We start from the raw sequence: 19,470 nt of genomic DNA on the forward strand, positions 1-19,470 counted from the left end.
AAAGGAACATTTATTTTTGCTGACAGTACAAAACTTGTCAAACGAGTGCGCGACGTATGACGAGTTTGTTTACATGAGACGCTTAGTTAGTGTTGTTATCGACCGGCATATAGTCGCATCAGTTGGATTATTTTATTCAAAATGTCTTGCTGTGAGTATTTTTTGCCTTATTTTAATAGAAAATAGACATAAGTAGGTAGCTGTGTATATAATTATAAGGTAGATTATTCAGGTAGAGTTTGTTCTTAAATCAGTTGAGGTTTTGACTTGCGAATTCAGTGTCGAACAATAATTAATGAAATTAAAACCAAATATAATTTTCGCTTCAAATTTATGTTTTATTGGTAAAATATAATTTGTTATTTATTTATTACATTCAAAACATTTTTTCATACAATCATTTTATGTATTACAATTCCACAATTCTATAAATAGGTACCTACTTCAGATAAAATATTACGATTGCATTTTCATTTTAGTTATCATTCGTCGTGATAGTAACAGTTCCCGGGAAGCACGTATCAATATCTGAGTTTTTTTTTTTTAATATAATCGTTGATACCTGTTACGATCAAAGTATTCAAAGTCAAACAATATTTTTCGTAAATAAGTTTTCGAACATTGATTTTGTTCGTCATTCCGCCGTAGTAACATCATATTCTTTAAAAAAAACAGTCACCAAAAACGGTTCAAAAGTGGTCGGATAGATGCTATAGAATAAGGTAGCAAATCTATCGAGCATATTTTCAATGACATATTGTACCTTACGAAATCCACAAACTGGTAAACGATCAAAATTACCAGACAATTTTCTTGTTAAAGATGTTATTATACCACTAGACGCAATAAAGAACTTCTTATAACCTGTTCATGCATGAGGCTAATACTAATTTTACTGTATAAACACTTAGTCCAAGCGTACAGCATACTAATTTAATGTCTATGAGAGTAGACGTAAACAAGTATACACTTAATAATGATGCAACGTAGTGTGTATTTCTGATAATATTAACGACTTTATTATATTATAATATTTTTTCGTCTATAGGCCCCTGACATGGCTCATGCAATGACTATTTGAGAATTGGTACAGTAGGTAGTCATGACTAATTTAAGAGTCACGCTCTTGTCGGTGTAGCATTCTCCATTCTTGACTATCAAAAGCCAAATCTTTCACCTTTTAAGACACAACGTTCTCTTTGACCTGTTCCATGTAAGCTCTTCTTGGTCCTCCCCTTCCTCTCTTTCCTTGTAGCTTCCCTTGTAATTATGATATTTTAAATAAATCTTTCGTGTCTTAGTGTTCAATCATGTTGTCTTTTCTTTTCTTTTTCTTCTCTTACAGTAGGTAGTAACCGTTACCAAATTCAAATTTAAAATATCTTTATTCGGTTGGTAAAAAAGTTAACAGTTTGAATCGTCATCCTTTTAGTTCTTTACATAACGAACGTCCCATATGCCTAAAAGTACTGCAGCTTCTCTTCTGCAGACGGGGAAAAAAAGTTGCAAGAAAAACCTCGACATGACGTGCTTTCCGAAGTCTGCAATGTCCGAAAAGCCAATCTCACAAAAGGGTTTAACTTACCTATCTGTCTTATCTATCCACTACCATCATGCGGCAAAGTCTTAGTGTATTTTTTATCCTTAAAATATTTAATTCAAACAAAAAGCGTAACATCGTATTTCTATGTTCTCATTATTCATTAAACAACTGTTTATTTACAGGAACATAAAACTGGTGTGTTTCTTTGTAGAGTTTAAAAACATATTGCCAATATTCTAGAACAGTTAAAGTCAAGAACTTGGCTAAATTATTTTGAACTTAATGGTTTTGCAGTAAGAACAATATTAATTTACCAACCAGATGTTACACTACTATAGGTATTTCTACTGGCTCGTAGTGTGTACGTACAATGTTAACATCAGTCAAAGTGTTTTACTAACAAAGAGAACAGTGTATCAAGAAATCATTCTACTTACTAGCCAGCAAATCTTCTGCAACTTTGTGATCACTTAATGATTTTTGTTTTTTACAGCACTTACCCGTGCTTAGGGAAACTCACAAAGAGAATATTTAAATCGAAAAAAAATATGGCTCCCGAACCAGATTTTTTTTTCGATCTAAAGGTTTTCTCTTTTTGTGATCACTTATTTAAAAATAAAAAGATTTATATTTTTGATAGGTACCTACTTTTTATGAAGTAAAAACCTTATCCGTATAACGCATAGTGCGTACTTTATTTATGTCCTGAAATATCACTTTCACTCGTCTCTAAAGCACTTTTACTTTCTATAAGTTAAAATGTCAAGTAAATGCACACTCACACTTACATTACATTATCATCCCACCCCTTCACGAATTCTATAGAAAGCGTTTAAGCATCAAGGCTTGCCATTTGCAGCCTATCCCCAAAAGATTTTCGGTGCAGATACAAGAATAGGATCGAAATGATACGCATCATGTGAAACCGTCCCTATTTGTCAGGTCTGTTAGGAGCTTATTCGTCCGTGTCACGTGATAAGCGAAATAAAGGAGACGGCAAAAGGTCAGGGTGTGAAAAAAGTGTCAGACACATCATGCCCCTTGCAATTTATCATGCCAGCCCGGAGGCGAGACTTCAAAGCGTCTCACTCGTCGCGTCTCAAAAGAAACTGCTCAAACACGCCCTACAGACTTTAATCTTACTGTTTAGATAAAACTTCTTTTTAAAATGAATCTTTAAGAAGTTCCCTGGAGTGAGATTGTTAAGATAGTTGGGAGTTGCAAAAATAGGGCAAACATTTTTTGTTATTTGAGCACATTTGACTTTGCTTTTGTCAGGTTGAGATACTGTTGGAACTTTTTTACTTGCCGTAAATGTTAGTAGATTTAGTTAACCGCATTTGTATCCGTAAAATATAGAGATAAGTTAATACCAAAAAATTACGCATACAAAAAATCATAACCTCATTTCGTTCCGTAATTTGTACTAAACAAAAACAGTACTTACACACTTTTGGGCCTATAATTTCTCTTGAGGCTGCCGTTAAAAACGCCATCTGATACTTCCACCAATTAAGCGAGGAAAGTTATAGAATGCGTACGCCAAAACAAACAATGGGCCATTGATGGGATTACCTTGAACAAAGGAGTCATTTATATGCGGCCTTTCTAACCAAAATCATTTATGAAGTCCCTCATTCCACATTGTAAGAGAATAGAAACCACGGGACTAGCTGAAAAAGTACCTGTCGTGATTACTAAAATTGCTAGGGGAGACACGTCCCTCTACCCAACCCTCGTTTGTGCAACGGAAAAATAATGTTTTGATGCCTATCGCCTATTTATTGAGAGTGACAGTTCTATTTTTTTGATAGGGAATTTTATTTCGGGGAGAAAATTGAGTGTCTTCAGCCGAATATTGGTTCGAAGGGAAATATTAATGGAATTTTGTATGATTTTGTTGTTGGTTTAGGATGTTTTCTGGTTCGTTGATTAGATTGGATTGTAGGTATTTGGACGTTCGTAGATATTAATAGATACTTACATAAAGCATTTTGAAATATTACTTAGTTTGCCTAGTTTTTACCTAAAAAAATCTGTATAAATTACTAGCCTTTTGAACAGATTCATTTTAATTGAGTTTTACAGTTCAGCTGTATAGAACACTAATTGCATTATCTCACTGTTGAGCATTAATAAGGTCTGACGGTTTTGGAAGTCACTTTTATTAGTTGGCAACTATAAAGCCGAAACGAATTTTGAAGTTGACAGACTAATTGTATTTATTTTAGGCGATTCATCAAGAGTGTTTTTGCAGGCAAGGGTCCAGGGTACGCCTCTCCGATGGCCGCGTTCAGGAATGGACCAAGAGAACAACTTCTGTACGTGGTCTGCGTTCAACCGGATAAGACGAAGCAGGATTATCTGGCTACGATAGACGTAGATCCCAAGTCGCCTACTTATTCCCAGGTTTGTTTCAAGTAGTTTCCGTATCATTAATAAACTAGGATGTGTATTGAATGAAGTTTCCTTAGCAAGTTTACAATGACAGTTGATAACAGAGAAAAAGTTATTTACGCGGCGTACTTATATTTATTTGTATTCGTACTTAGTGCATATGTCGCAGCCAAAAAGCTTAATTCGCCATTTAAGTAACAACCTAGGTTTCTTATTGTGTCATTTAACTAACGGCCTGAATAATATTCAACCCTATCGTCTAATACATCATTTAATAAACTGGTTAGCACATAATTAGGCCGTTCATACAATAGGGGATCATGCGAATAATGTACGTTTTTAATCTGCTCGAGGCACAGCTAAATTCAAATATTTTTTGGCACTAACTTTTACCGTTGCACTATATTTTTATTAAGACTTATTAAGATTTTATTTAGAGAGCTAGTTGTCTACGACATATAAACAGATTGGTAATAATTACATTGGTAACAGTAAGTACCCGATTGTCCAAAAAGTAAGATGATCCGTGATTCGGAAGGCAAGTTAAGCCGTTGATCCCGGTTACTACTTACTGATGTAAATATGTAGTCGTTACATGAGCCATTTCAGGGGCCTTTGGCGGCTCAATAATAACCCTGACACCAGGGTTGATGAAGTTGGGTATTCACCTCACAACCTACACGATAGAATAAGATAGGGATATTCCGGGAAAACTTCATTAAATTGGATCTTGATTGGGTCTTTTAATATTAGATATTAATGCTGCCGGTTATGTGTTTATTTACATAAGAATCAAATTATGAGATCTGAATATTAATACACTGTGTATAGCCATTATTTTGCTGGATCTTAATTTATTTATGAGCATTCCACTAACAAAGTACGTCTGTTTTGTTTTTCTGCAGAACCTTGCAAATACAATGATGCAAATAAATTCTCTAGTCTAAGTCTGTATACACTAACGCTTGTAGGAACACAGTGTTGGCAGAACGCAATAACGTTCAACTAATCCCCAGGATTTCTGTACCCCACCAGAAAGTATTATTGTATACTTTGCTAGAGCAAGGCTAGGAACTAAATTAACAAGAGGAATGTAATATAGTAGCCGAAGATTTGTTGCTAGGATTCACTAAAGCCTCCGGGAATGGAACAAGCTAGATAATAGTTTTAAATTACGTCAGACAGCTACGTAGGGAGTAATCGATGGTATGTTCTAGTTGAGTAGACTGCGGAGGTATTTGTTAAGGGATTATGAGGTCTTGCTGTGTCTTCTTCGTCTATCGTGTGGGCTGTGAAGTGGATTACCTTTTCATTTTTCTTCACGTGACCGTAATTCGCCGCAGATGGCATTAAATACTTGGCAGGATAAATGGGGAACGCTGAGGGCTCTCACCCGGTACAACCTGGTTTGTTTTTGTTTTTAAAAGTTCTTTATACATAATAACAACTCAACTCAACAAAACATAGTCAGCGATAAACAAAATGAATTAATGCAATACGCCACGTAGCCTTTAAAAAACTTATAAAAGAAAAATATTATAAATTGTATACAGCTTTATATACAACGTTTATACGTGTTATGGGCATGGTGTGGGGACAAAACCTCTTGGGGTTTATCGACGTCATATTAATAATGTTTTGAAACAATAAATGTTTAAAAAAACTCACTGTATAACTCACTATACACTTTATAATTTACTTGGACGACGAGGTCACCATCTCCCTAGCTTTATCCCGTACTCACAGGGTCCGCTTATCTAACCTGAAGATTTGACAGGTCCGGTTTTGTGCAGAAGCGACTACTTGTCTGACCTTCAGTTAGGTCAGATACCACCTGTCCTGAGACATTAAACTGATGAAGGCAGTCTTATTTTATAACTCATCAATCTCAATAAAATAGTTTTATTGAACACTTGTCAGAGATCATTAATGTTTAAAAAGCTAAAACCAATAAATTAAATATCGTTTTAACTTATCTGTCTAATTGAGACGAATTCATACCGTCAAATTTATTAACAAAGTTGTTGATAGGTTTCTAAATTAAAAGTCATATAATGTTATTTTTAGATGTAAGGATTACCTCTATTGAGGTAAAAGAATAAAGAATCTACGTTCTTCAAGAAAGTTTTAAAAAGACCTTATTTGCAAAAGGTGATCTGGCGTACTCACGTGGGAAGTGTTGGCGATGAGATCCATCACAGCGGGTGGAATGTTTGCTCTAGTTGCCATGACAACAAGGAGTTGAAGAGAGACCTCCTCATACTGCCTTCACTGCACTCCTGCAACATCTTTGCCATCGATGTCGGAACTGACCCTAGGAAGCCGAAGCTTCATAAGGTAAGGGCCACTGAGACTTTTTGTTTTGTTGGGGCTATTTTGGACGTTTGCCATTGCTGCACGAAAGCTGATGAAATAGCCTTTATTAATTTGTACTTATTTTTTATTTCTCTCTTCACATTTTCATCGTTCCTTTATGCTGTATGTGACTTTTTGCTTTAAAGTCACATAATTCACATTCCAAGATCGTAAATGGCTAACCGATACTTACCCTCATTGCAAACATATTTTTTTACCTGAAATCCCATACAATATTGCAACAAATACAATACATCTTCAATACAGAATTTAAACATAAACAATACGTAAACAACAAAGTAGGTGTCAAAAAACAAGTAAAGTATTTTGAACATACTTACCACTCAACTTCAGAAGTTACGATATTCGCACAAGATTGAAGAACAAACAATTCTCTTGTGTCATTAAAAATGTAGTTGTGGCCTTATAAAGTTGGACGTGAGGGTAGAAATTCGCTGGTGCAAGTCGAATCTTGTTTGGAAGCAAACTCGTAAAACTGAATTTTTATGTCAACAGTTCAGCAAAGTTTTTTAATTCCTCGCTTTTTATGCTTTGAATTTACCCCTAGAGCGCGGCCCCATAAGTTTGTTATTGAGATCTTAGAACTTCAACGATCAGGATATTTGCATAGTTCCCAAATTAAAATGAAATGTTTTTGAAATATAAATTAAGAGACTCGTTAAGAATTCTGAACGCGACGCCCGAGTATTGGTTCAGGTAATATTTTTTCGACGAACAGACTTCATCAAAGGAAGGAAAACGGTGTAAGAAAATATTTTATTATAAAAATACAAGAGGCAAGCTTTAAGTTATTTTACTTTGTCGTTGCTTTTCTTGGGACAATATTTTCACAGTTCCTTTCTCACTGTTTAAGTATTTAAAATCTGTCTTTTTTTTTACTTTTTTATGATGGTGTTTTCGCTACACAGAATCGGTAAATATTTCTCTTAAACAGTTCAAAGTCAATAATGCTTTATAACCAACGAATATATTTTTTTGACGTGACGTATTGTAGTTTTGCCGCAGATGGCATTAATTACTTGGCCGGACAAATGGGGAGCGCTGAGGGCTCTCACCCGGCACAAAATTTAAGACAACAGGCCAAATATTTATATATAAAGGAACTAATAATATGACAAAAAATATTATATTTTACTAGGAACAAAATTTAATAACGCGAACCGGTGATTGGCCAACTTCGGCTTTATAATTATCGCTGGAGCAGCAAATAGTTTGGAAGTGAATCGCGCTAGTTCCGAACTCATCTGGAATCTGTCGTCAAACTCCGAACATTCTAACTCTTGAATCACCTACTCTGGATACACCACTAGGTTTCTTCAAGTGAAAATTTCGCAAAATATTTAAATTACGTTGTGGTTCTTGGTCTTTGTATACATGATTTAATCAATGTTGTATATTTCCAATTTGAAATTTTAATCTTAATATATAATTATTAAGTTTTCTGCTAGACTGGAAGTAAAGAGAAAACATAAAATTTGTTCAGCACTCTAACCCACATTATGATACTGAACAGAACAGCAATTTCTACCAAAATTTATAGCATCATGGAGTATCATGCCACCACAGACGCGAATACAAGACGCTTCCCAATTCAATAAAGTTTAACGAGTTTTCTTTTCTAGACCGTGTCAAAGCAATCTCGAAAGTTCCTACACGTTCACGGTCTACTCCCTAATCTCTCACGTATCCAAACTTACTCTATTTAGCGGGAAAATAGCTCCCTTATCTTGGCTTCATTGCGTCGAAAATATCATTACCAGGTAATAGACGGGGCCGAGATGAGGTCATTCAACTGCAGCTTCCCTCACACCGCTCACTGCCTGGCAACCGGCGAAATCATGATCTCCACTATGGGAGATAAGGATGAAAACGGCAAAGGAGATTTTGTGCTCATCGATGCAAAGACTTTGAAAGTGACAGGTGAGACCTTACGCATAAGGATGAAAGATTTCCCAATATACGACCCTTGCTTGAAACAGATTTTTCTGGGAAATTGCATAAGTTATGTGGATAAAAAACTTTGTTGATGTGACATACAATTTTTTTTTGAAGTACTGAGTGTTGTCGTTTATTGGACGTTGAAAGTAAAAACGTAATACCTTAATACATGTGTACGTGTATGGATGATTGGAAATCGAACTTGTTTGACATTGTAAATGTATTGTAAACAAGGTCATTTAAAACATTGTGTCCAAAGCTATTCCATTAAAGACTCAATTTCGAAAGCATTTTCATACTTGTAAACACTGCATTTTCCTGAAGAAAGTAACTAAAAGAAAATACGAAAGAAAATAGACCCTGATCAGAACAACCGACTTATTAATAAATCGTGTAACATTTATTTCGTTTATCTTTTTTACTTTTTTGTCATGGCCAATTTCATAAGAAAAATGAAAGACTGGTCCATTCTTTCTGTAGAGATCGATATGAACTTCATTTATCATGATTATCTACGATGAAGCGGATAACATTATTCAAGCCAATTGGAAATAATTCCCGACATTTGTTCCAATCACTAATTCATTACAGGGACTTGGACGAAGGGCAAAGTTGCTAAATTCGGTTACGATTTTTGGTACCAGCCCTATCATGACGTCATGGTCTCTACGGAGTGGGGTACTCCTAAATATTTCAAGACGTGAGTACTTTTATTATTATTACTTTTTTTCGAAGGTAGGTCGAACCTATAGCTTGCTAGAGTGACGTAACTTTGACGTAACGTAGATTATAAGTATTGTGAGAGCTAATGCCACGTTTAAATACAGTTTCTTGTCATTTCTTCTTCTCAGCCATAAAACCTAGCGAAATGACTAACCTGATTCCAAGATGTTAAATTCAAATTCTCTGTTCTATCTTTATTCAGTAGGTAACATAGTTACACTTTGAATCGTCAATTTTTACATAACGAACGTCTCATCCGCCCTTCAACAATTGACCTTCAACAAGTTTATCTATGATAATTATGTTCAATAAATGAATCTGATCTCTGATATAGGTATGTAGTTTGCCCAACGTACATTTTTTATAAATTCATATTTTTTTTTCTTATATAAGTAGATAAGATCATTACAGGTCAACGCCGGTCATTCATGATTGAGGATAAGCCAAATATACATCTCATACCAATGACTACTTAAAAATATTAGAGATCGCAGGTTTCTTTAAATTGACCAGCCTGGTAGAAATAAAGCAGTGGTAACAAAAGTTTAACATCGGAGCGTGCAACTTATATTCCATATTTTTTCCAGCGGTTTCCATCCAGATGACGTCAAAAACCCTGAGCGTTACGGTACCTCACTCAACGTTTACAAATGGTCGACCAGGGAGTTGCAACAAGTCATAGATTTGGGTCACGAAGGCTGCGCGCCCCTCGAAATCAGATTTCTCCACGATCCAAAAGCCGCGCAAGGATTTGTTGGGTGTGCTGTTGAGGCTAATGTTTACAGGTAGGCGATTTGTAAGGGCTGATGCGGCTTAGGACGTAGATAAAACTTGCTACACTGGTTGTTTCGATATAGCATCGCGACGAATCACGTGGCGTAATCTTTGTGACTTATGACGTCACATCCTACAGGACATAATATCAGGGACAGCGTCTCCTTCATATTCCGTACCATTATCAATAAATAAATATGACATAAGATAAGGATGAAGGATAAAAACATGACGTAAGATGTCTTGCTCTGAAACAGTTAAAATCAATGAAACAGTTAAAATTTGGTATCCGTTACTTTCTTATTTCATTATGCAATTCATACTACATCCAAATTTTCTCTTTAACTCAGGTTCTATAAAACAGCTGATGGAACATGGAAAACCGATAAAGTCATCGATGTGCCGGCGAAAAAAGTTTCCAAAGATGGCGTACAATCCGAGCTTAACGGTAACTCGTACTTTGTTTGTTTTTACCTTATTTATCCTGTATTAACTTTAGGTCGAGACGAGAAACGCTCTTTGTTTCGGACTACACATTCTCGCAAAATGGCAAAGATTTTGCTGAACGTGATCCATACGTATTGTGCAATATCTAGAAAGCCAAAACCATATAAGCTTTGCTAACAAATATTGCCCAACATACTGATTTAAACATTACTGTAAAGCGTTATTCAATCTTTTCATAAACAAGAGAACTTACACGAATTGAAGATCTAATTATTTTGTAACTATAAAATTCAATTAACCCGTAATCGTTGCTAATAGTCTAATTTCTTTGTTCCCCTTTCATAAATTATGTGGCTTTGTGTTAAGCTTCAATGCTATTCTTCGTCCGTGACATGACAGTTCTATTAACTTTTTCCCCTAGGTTTAATGTCCGACATCCTTTTGTCTTTGGACGACAAATACTTGTACTTCACCTGTTGGCTTCACGGGGACGTGAGGCAATATGACATTAGTGACCCTGCACATCCTAAACTGACAAGCAAAGTTCAGCTTGGAGGTCAAATTATAGAGAACGACCTTCAAGTTGTTGAAGACAAGGAGGCAGAGGTAAGTCCCCCCGTTACCTAACTCCTATTAAATTAATGCTTCATGACTCCACACAATAATATTACTGCTGTGTCATTCTTTTCATTTCTGTTCGTGGCTTTTGTTGTTTGCTAAATTACTTTCAGACATTTCCCCGATGTTATTTCATTTAGCGTTTAGCTACTGGGTAGAATTTATGTTTGTTTAAATTAGTTTATCTCCGGCACTCTCGACTTATTTTAAGCAGTGATAAAGTAGTTGTTGTGTTCGGACTTATCAATGTTACTCGCAATGTCATTGGTTTTCATTGACCTTCAACAAATTCACTTAATATTTGTTTATTTTATAGAGAAGTTGATGTTTACCTTTTGTGACACAGGGTCCGCTCAAACCAGTGGTGGTCAAAGGAAAACGTTTGCATGGAAGCCCACAAATGCTGCAGCTCTCTTTGGATGGTAAACGTCTCTACGTGTCATCGTCACTTTATTCTCCGTGGGATAAACAATTCTATTCTAAGATGGCTACTGGGGTAAGTTATAAAATTTAGTGATTTGAATATAGAAAAATTAATAACCCCAAAAAACGAAAATTCTTTTGTGTTATAAATTATATTATTACATTTTTTGATCTTCGAAATATTAAAAACTGTCAAAAACACTTCCGAGTCTCAACACGGTATTAAATAAACTTTACGACCTAAAAGAAATGCAAAAGAAAATGAAAAACACGGAATGACGAAAGTGGTAATTAGCTGCGGCATAGCAACCGAGGCGACAAAATTTACAAATTAAATTTTCTTGAAACAAAGCCTTCTGAGAAGGGTCAAGGCCTTCTTAAAAATGTGAGAAAACGTTTGAGAACAAGTGTAATAACATTTAAGCTTGAAACAGTAACTGAAAGTGATTGTATATCGAGTGTACAGTTATATAAAGTTGGAAACAGTTTCGAAATATCCCTGTGTAGGCTATGTTTTATTGCCGCTACTGGCAGAAATGTTTACTATCCCCCATAAAATACGTCCCCACACAGAAAAATGCAGAATTTCCGCACTTTATTAAACATCACAGACCTCTGAGCTAGGTCATTCACAACAGACAAGTTACGTAACCGGGCATGAATAAGTTAGAAAATTAAAAACAAAAAGAAACAAAAATGCCTACATAAATAATAAATTGTAACTTTGAAACTATTTGTTTCCTTATTGGAAAAAATAACTTTAAGATTCTGCGAATATTACTTTAATTTATAAAAATAAAAACATAATTTACTCAGTTTATCTAGGGCGTTCTTTGCCAGATTTACGAGAGAGCAAAATATCACGTATTGTTAGCATAAAACTATGCAACGGAAGAAAATAAGTCGATACTCTCCAAAACACTTTGCAGATACCTGTTTAGGTACTTTCTGAACATAACGTGCTGATGTTTGTAACTACTTCAATTATCGAGCAGATTGCCGATTTGGGATTTGCCGGTTGGGAATACACCTGCCGACCAGCTCGTCGTACAAAGTATTTTATTACGGGACACTGTGACGGGATCACGGGACCCCAACAGACCGCAATAAACACCACTTATACTATACATCAAACCTTCGGTCTCCCTCTATTTATGCATTTTTCTTTGTTTATCCAGACCAAGGCTTCCGTTGTGTATTTTACGAGATCCTATGTCACCTGAGCCAACTGAATTATTTATAAAGATACGCCGGATTTGTGGTACAAATAGCTATCATAGTTTAGCATGTGAACTAGGGTAGTGGTTCGAGTAAAATATTCATATTACTTACTTTGTCTAGTATAAAAATGATACAATGTAATTTTCTCTTTACGAGAGTTGATATACTGTTTATATTTTTTCGAGTCTGTATTGTGTTCGCTGCTTAGGGATTCCTAGCACATCGCGGTCGCCGAGCCGGAGGCTAGAAACGAAAACTAAAAGGACTTGGCTGCAATTATTTTTCGATGAGCCGTGGATTTTATAGGACTTTGTTTTTTGTGTATTTTGCGTAGTCCTCGAGAAACTTCGGCGCTATAGAACTATTACAATATTAACTGCCGATCGATTACTATCGGACGTGTTACTATCCAAAGGCCGGGTTCAAGGCCTTTGTTTCAAAGGACAATGGTAGCTCTATATTGATTATGCGGAATTTATTTAACGATCTAAGTCAGAGGCTATTATATAGATCTAAGGAGAACTATTTCTGTTGTCTTTCTCTTGCTGTCAGAGGTCAATAGGTAAAGTTATATGTTTGATACATAAACTCACTGTTAGCTCCGTGATAGCCTGTTTGGAGAACGTGAGATTTTCATTAGGTGACGGGTTCGAATCCGGCACGGGCTCTAGACGACTGGATTCGAGTTAATGAGTTTAAATTCATTTTCAGATTATAAGTAGATAATTGATACGTGGTTTTCAGGATTTGAGCCCGGTTAATGGCAATAGGCTCGCCCTCTAAGTCTTAAACAGTGATGAGGAGTGGTTTACCATATACACATAATATGACTGCCCCTTTGGGGGTAGACGTCATGCTATATTATGTTATGTTACAATTATTTAACCTCTTTCAATTTGTTATTTTATTTACCTTTCATTTTGTTTTCCCTAGGGCGGATGGATAGTGAAACTGGATATCGACACAGAGAATGGAGGCATGAAGTTAGATGAGAACTTTTTGGTGCATTTCGGCGATGAGCCTGATGGCCCCGTGCTGCCACATGAGATGAGGTAAGCGGCAAATACATATGTGTATTTAATAATTATAATAAGTTTATTGCAAAGAAAGAATTAATGAATAAGTAAGATGATCCGTGGTTTGTCCCGGTTACTACTTACTGGTAAGTAAGTAGTCGTTACATGAGCCAAGTCAGGGGCTTTTGGCGGCTCAATAGTAACCCTGACACCAGGATTGATGAGGTTGGTATTCCACCTCACAACCCACACGATAAGAACAACTTTGGGTATCTTTTACTTTTTCACGTCTTAACCGCGCTGTGTCAGACTTCTCTGATATGCAGTAAAACTCAAGAGTCAAGGAGTACATCATCGCTTTATAGAGGAACCACGTTAACGCCTTTTTGAAAAATTACATTCGAATTAATTATTGAAATGAATAAAATTAATTTTAAGAATGTTATTTTTCAAGAACGCGCTTACTCAGTGAAAGACCACGCGCGAAATCGCGGGTAAAAAGCTAGTAATATACTTTTTTTACCCGTGTACAGAATAGGTATATGCGTTAAATACTAGCCTAGAATGCCCACCTGCCACTGCTGGGAATAGACGTCTCTATAGATTGTTCAGGACAGTGAGAAGTAGAAACTCTCTAATATACTTAATCATTATTTTTGCAATTTCAGATACCCCGGTGGAGATTGCACTTCGGATATTTGGTTGGCTGAAGACTAAAATATCGAACAGTGCTACAGTGCCAAAATATTTTTGTATCCGTAAGCATAATAACTACCTTTAAAATGTTTCATTTGTATTTTAATAAATATCAAGCAAAATACGAATCATTTTTGTACAAATATCGAATAAGGCGTATTAATAAATAAAAATAATAATGTCATATCAACTATGTTGTTTTACTTAATAAAATGATAGTATAATAAGTGATTTACTATTTAAATGAAATTTGAAAATAAATAGTTTTTTATTTCTATTCATGTTCAACCCGAAGATTTGTCCACCTCGATATGGATTATAGGCGTGTGTTATATAAGCACCCTTTGTTTGTTATCTTTACATTACATACTTGTTTTCCCGGACATGCGTATTTGTTTTTTTAAGACGTTACTTTTAGAATAGAGAATACCGCACTTTATTACAAAAATAAAGGAAGTAGACTATGTCCTAAATAATTCGGTATTTAAGGGAAAAAAAAGTTACGCTCATAAAATTCTAAAACTATTTCGAGATTCGTCGTAATTAGCTATATTTCTCTATTTTTAGATCTCAAATCAGTCGGATGGTGTTTATTTTAGCAATAATCGTGCATTTATTTGACCTCTAAAGGTAGTCTGTTTGTCGTTAACAAATGTTGTTGAAATAATAAATACTGTAGTGTTTACATAAGTACATAAACACATCTTATTGTAATACACGTAGGTATAATTAAATATATAAATAAATATGTAATTATTATTAGTAACACCCAGTGTCCCACTGCAGGCATATGTAATATATTATAAAATACTTGAATCGATATAATCGATTCACATATATATTCTGTCGTCTCGGGCAATGCACTACGCGGTGGCCACAATTAAAAAGTAAACTGTACGGGTATGTACGGGGGTGGAGTGAAGACGTAGTGTGTGGCAACGAGCCGATATTTATTTATATAATTATATTGAGACGAATACACTACATATTTTGGCGACGAGGAGGTGAGTATCTGTTTTGTTTAAAAGGAAAGGGCAAACATTAAGAACTGCAACTGTAGGTATGTATTAGAAAATTGTTCAGCGGCGGGATGTTTGAACGCGAGCAGGAACGGACAGACTATCATCCTTCTGATAAGTAAAAAGTCCAGAAGAATCAATTATGATGTGATTAAATAGTTTTCTTATCATTTGTAGTAATGTAAATAAATAATCCTCATAAGGATTATCGCGAAGGAATATCGTGAAAACCCGCCAAGTTATTATTTTTAATTTATTGGTAACTAGTGTTGTCAATGCGATATTCAAATAATCGAAAAAATATTTTTTTGGCCTGGTTTCAGAGTCGATGGCTAAATATTTAAATTATTTGATGAAGTTATTTTTAAACATTTTTAGTTGTTTTTTTTTTAAATTGTTAAATGGCTGTGACTTTATTATACGAACGTTTTAAATTTAATTTATTATTAAATCCTTTTAAAACTAGATACTTACCTTAAAAAAAAGGATTGTTTTTTTTATTAGTTGGCATTTAAATATAATAGAATAGAAATAGTTTATTGTTTTTTTTATATATTTTGTCGTTTACAATTAACAAAATATATAAAAGAAATTCTGCAAAACAAATTGTGATCTAATGGTGGTCTTTGACCATGCCTTAAATGGCGACTTGGTGGTCTTTGACCATGCCTTAAATGGCGATATGGTGGTCTTTGACCATGCCTTAAATGGCGACTTGGTGGTCTTTGACCATGCCTTAAATGGCGACTTGGTGGTCTTTGACCATGCCTTAAATGGCGATATGGTGGTCTTTGACCATGCCTTAAATGGCGACTTGGTGGTCTTTGACCATGCCTTAAATGGCGATATGGTGGTCTTTGACCATGCCTTAAATGGCGACTTGGTGGTCTTTGACCATGCCTTAAATGGCGATATGGTGGTCTTTGACCATGCCTTAAATGGCGATATGGTGGTCTTTGACCATGCCTTAAATGGCGATATGGTGGTCTTTGACCATGCCTTAAATGGCGACTTGGTGGTGTTTGGCCATGCCTTAAATGGCGATACGGTGGTCTTTGACCATGCCTTAAATGGCGATTTGGTGGTCTTTGGCCATGCCTTAAATGGCGACTCGATAGTTTTGGATCATGCCTTAAATGGCAATATGGTGGTGATCGACCATGCCTTACATAACGAAATCAGTTGTCGTTGGTCGTGCGAGTTGGGTGGTCCATTTCAATGGTCCATGCATCCAAATGAATAGAACAGAACAAAAAATTACTACAAGGGGGCGACACGCCTAGGAGCAGGACATTGATGTCACTTGGAGTTTTTACAAAATAGTAATAAAAGGGCATAAAAGGATGTTCATTGAAATAACAGGGTCTAAATCAGCATAGGTCGCGGCGTGAACCACGACCCTGGTATTATGTGGACGCTGCTGAGTGAGGCATGAATACTGTGTGCGATTTCAAGAGAAATGATTGCTTACAGCATGGAAATCTAAACGATAGAAAAAAAATACACTGTGACATGGTCCTGTGGTACAACGTGTAGCTTCTCAATCGGGGAGCGAAGGTCTGACCCTCGGTGCCGGACTTGCACTAGTGGGTAATTGGTTTGTCTTGAGTGTGGTTTTCGCTGGTACGGTTAGCTCGACCGTTGTGTGCGGCGGTATGGCTCACTTATCACGTTGGTCTGACTGAGGGCTTGGTGAGGTGTGTATGCTTGGTTCGTCTTGCGATGGGTGTGTCTTTGACTGCTCCGGTTGAGATGTGGTCGTGAGCTTATGTTATAAAAATATATATATTGTAAAGGTGAAGGTGATGGTTGTTTGGTGATTGGTTTGTTGCTGTTAGATAATAGCGATGGAAGAAGGATTTGAATATTTTATTGAAGCAGCTGGCGTTGATACAACAGTTAAAAAGAGACATTGCTTGTTGCATTTTAGAGGACATGAACTACAATATATATTCTATAATATTCCGGGAGCTTATGTCGCTGCTTACGGGGAAGACGTTTTGAATATTTCTATAAAACGGTGGATGAATATTTTGCTCTAAAGCAAAGTCTACGAAGTTCATAATATTTTAAGACTCCTCGCAAACGGGAATCATAAGGTAGCAAGAGTGTATTCACAAACATGGAAAAAAAAGTGCTTCAGATGAGTTATGGAAGAAAACCTTAGGTGAGGAAATAAGTTAACACAAGGTTGTACTTGCAGCGAATACGAAAAATAAATAAATTTGAAAGCTGTTGAACGACAGATAGTAGATTTCAAAAATACAGACACAGGGTGTCAATAAGACATTTAACTTCAAATAAAGCACAGTCAAATCTGACAATAATTGGAAACAAGAGTGTGAAATATGTGGAAGCAAGAGACATATTGCTCGAGACAACACGTCCCGCGACAGGAACAATCTGCTTAAAATGTGGGATACTTACTTGGACACTTCCGCAACTAATGTAAGACGAGACCAACACGAAAAATAGGAAAATTGACGCAGATGAAGAATCTAAAAAGAGGGAAAATTTGAGAAACAAGTAATAATGAAGGAACATACATACATACATAAACTCACGCCCGTAATCCCTAATGGGGTGGGCAGAGCCACAAGTAATCAAGACAACTTGCAGCCACTGTTGATACGATGTCGTAAGCTGGATATGATGAACCTTATGGTGATAAGGAACATCCAACATGAAGTCTAGTTGCAAACAAATTGATAATAATAAACTATTTATTTAAGGCTAGAAAGATCCATATAATAAATACCTTAACCATGAGACACGAGGCCTCGAATAAAAGCTCTTCAATGAAGCTTGATTTGTTATTTGAACCCTCTCTAACTAAATATAATAAACTATTGTAAACTCGTAAAACTTGGACCTTCCTAACAGCTCTTGAAAGATGGTGGATGAGAGGTTCTGATAGGGTGGATATGGCTTGAGGTGCACCTACCCCATATGGGTTGATGATTAAATATCCTGAGGTCGGTAAACGGACAAACATAAATATGCACTTGTACAGTTAACTGGAACAGAACTCGCATGCCGATAGCTTTGGCATATCAACAAATGATCCAAAACAACGGGAGGTGTTAACGAAGTGACGGGGAAACACCAAATTCGAAGGGTATGGAAATTTTGAAAGTGTGTTATCAGCGAGACATCTAGCCAGGACATCAAGTTGGTGCCATTAATCAGAAAGGTTGATATCGTTACAACCTAAGTATGAAATATAAAAAAAAAATACTTTAAAAAAGAACAGAAAACTTGTGGTGCTATTGGGAAAGAAAAATATTCGGCCTGAAAAGTGAAATTTCTTGGACATGAGCTCTTTGAAGAAGAAAAAAAAACTTTAGAAGAATACACAATACAATATAAATCTTTTTATTGCACTTAAAACAAACATATTAAACAAATATAAATAACAAATGTACCTATGTTTTCTATCAAAGATTCTCTACTACTCAAAGCAGAAAATTGATGAAATGAATTGATGATTGAATTTATCGATTTCATGCCATAATACGTAAGAGAGTGGTCTCTCTCTCTCTGTATTTAATTTAATTTGTTTATAGTTTTTTTAATTTCTTATTGTAAATTAAAGCTTAATTTTGACAATGTTTTTTTTTGGTAAATATGTCGAAATATGGACCCTGTGATGTCTGAATTAAAGAACATATTATTATTAAAGCGACTGTAGAAAAGCAAAGTTTCTTAATGTTGGTATTGGCAAATGGATAAGTACCAACCCAATTTAACAACAATAACGGAACCTTTAAAGGCAATACCGCGACAAAAATCTGGAAGGAACAAAAATATCATAGAAAGAAGGCACTAATTGGGAGAAACTTAATTGAAAAGCGTCCCTAAATTATTATTTAACTATTTATAACACACCGAACACCGTTACCGACAAAACACCTGCAGAGATAAAAAATGTGACGCGTAATAACCCCAAAGACCTGAAAAAAAAAAAAAAAACAACAAAGAACATAAAGAGAAAGAGAAAGACTATGCCGACAAAAGACGACATGCGATGATGCGACACAAAACCAAAATAGGTAGATATCGAAGATAGGAGTTGCTTGAATTAGGTACGAGCCAATTATCCTGCTGAAAAATGGAAACCTTGAACTACTGAACAATGAAACAGGGCAGCAAATAAAATGTTACATTGTCCAGTTCAAGAAAGTTTAAGGGCAGTGGCAAGTAATGGACAAGATGCTAAAAAATGTTATTTCATAATTAAACTTCTAACGATTTAGTTAAAAGATTTATTGAGGAGACT

At 35.6% G+C, this 19,470-nt stretch overlaps 1 protein-coding gene and 1 long non-coding RNA gene across 2 annotated transcripts in view; both read left to right on the forward strand.

Moving 5' to 3' along the window:
- The window catches only part of LOC126372897 (uncharacterized), a 78,957-nt gene that overhangs the window by 34,365 nt on the left and 25,122 nt on the right, over positions 1–19,470 (forward strand). The gene's annotated exons all lie outside the window — the stretch shown is intronic.
- LOC126372867 (methanethiol oxidase) lies at positions 37–14,362 on the forward strand. Its single transcript, XM_050018785.1, has 11 exons — positions 37–151; positions 3,801–3,952; positions 6,092–6,277; positions 8,077–8,236; positions 8,846–8,954; positions 9,565–9,762; positions 10,102–10,199; positions 10,620–10,804; positions 11,163–11,312; positions 13,394–13,512; positions 14,145–14,362. The coding sequence occupies exons 1-11, from the start codon at positions 142–144 to the stop codon at positions 14,191–14,193; spliced, it is 1,416 nt and encodes a 471-aa protein (XP_049874742.1). The 5' UTR covers positions 37–141; the 3' UTR covers positions 14,194–14,362.

Source organism: Pectinophora gossypiella, chromosome 14 (assembly GCF_024362695.1).
Source record: "Pectinophora gossypiella chromosome 14, ilPecGoss1.1, whole genome shotgun sequence".
Lineage (NCBI taxonomy): Eukaryota > Metazoa > Arthropoda > Insecta > Lepidoptera > Gelechiidae > Pectinophora > Pectinophora gossypiella.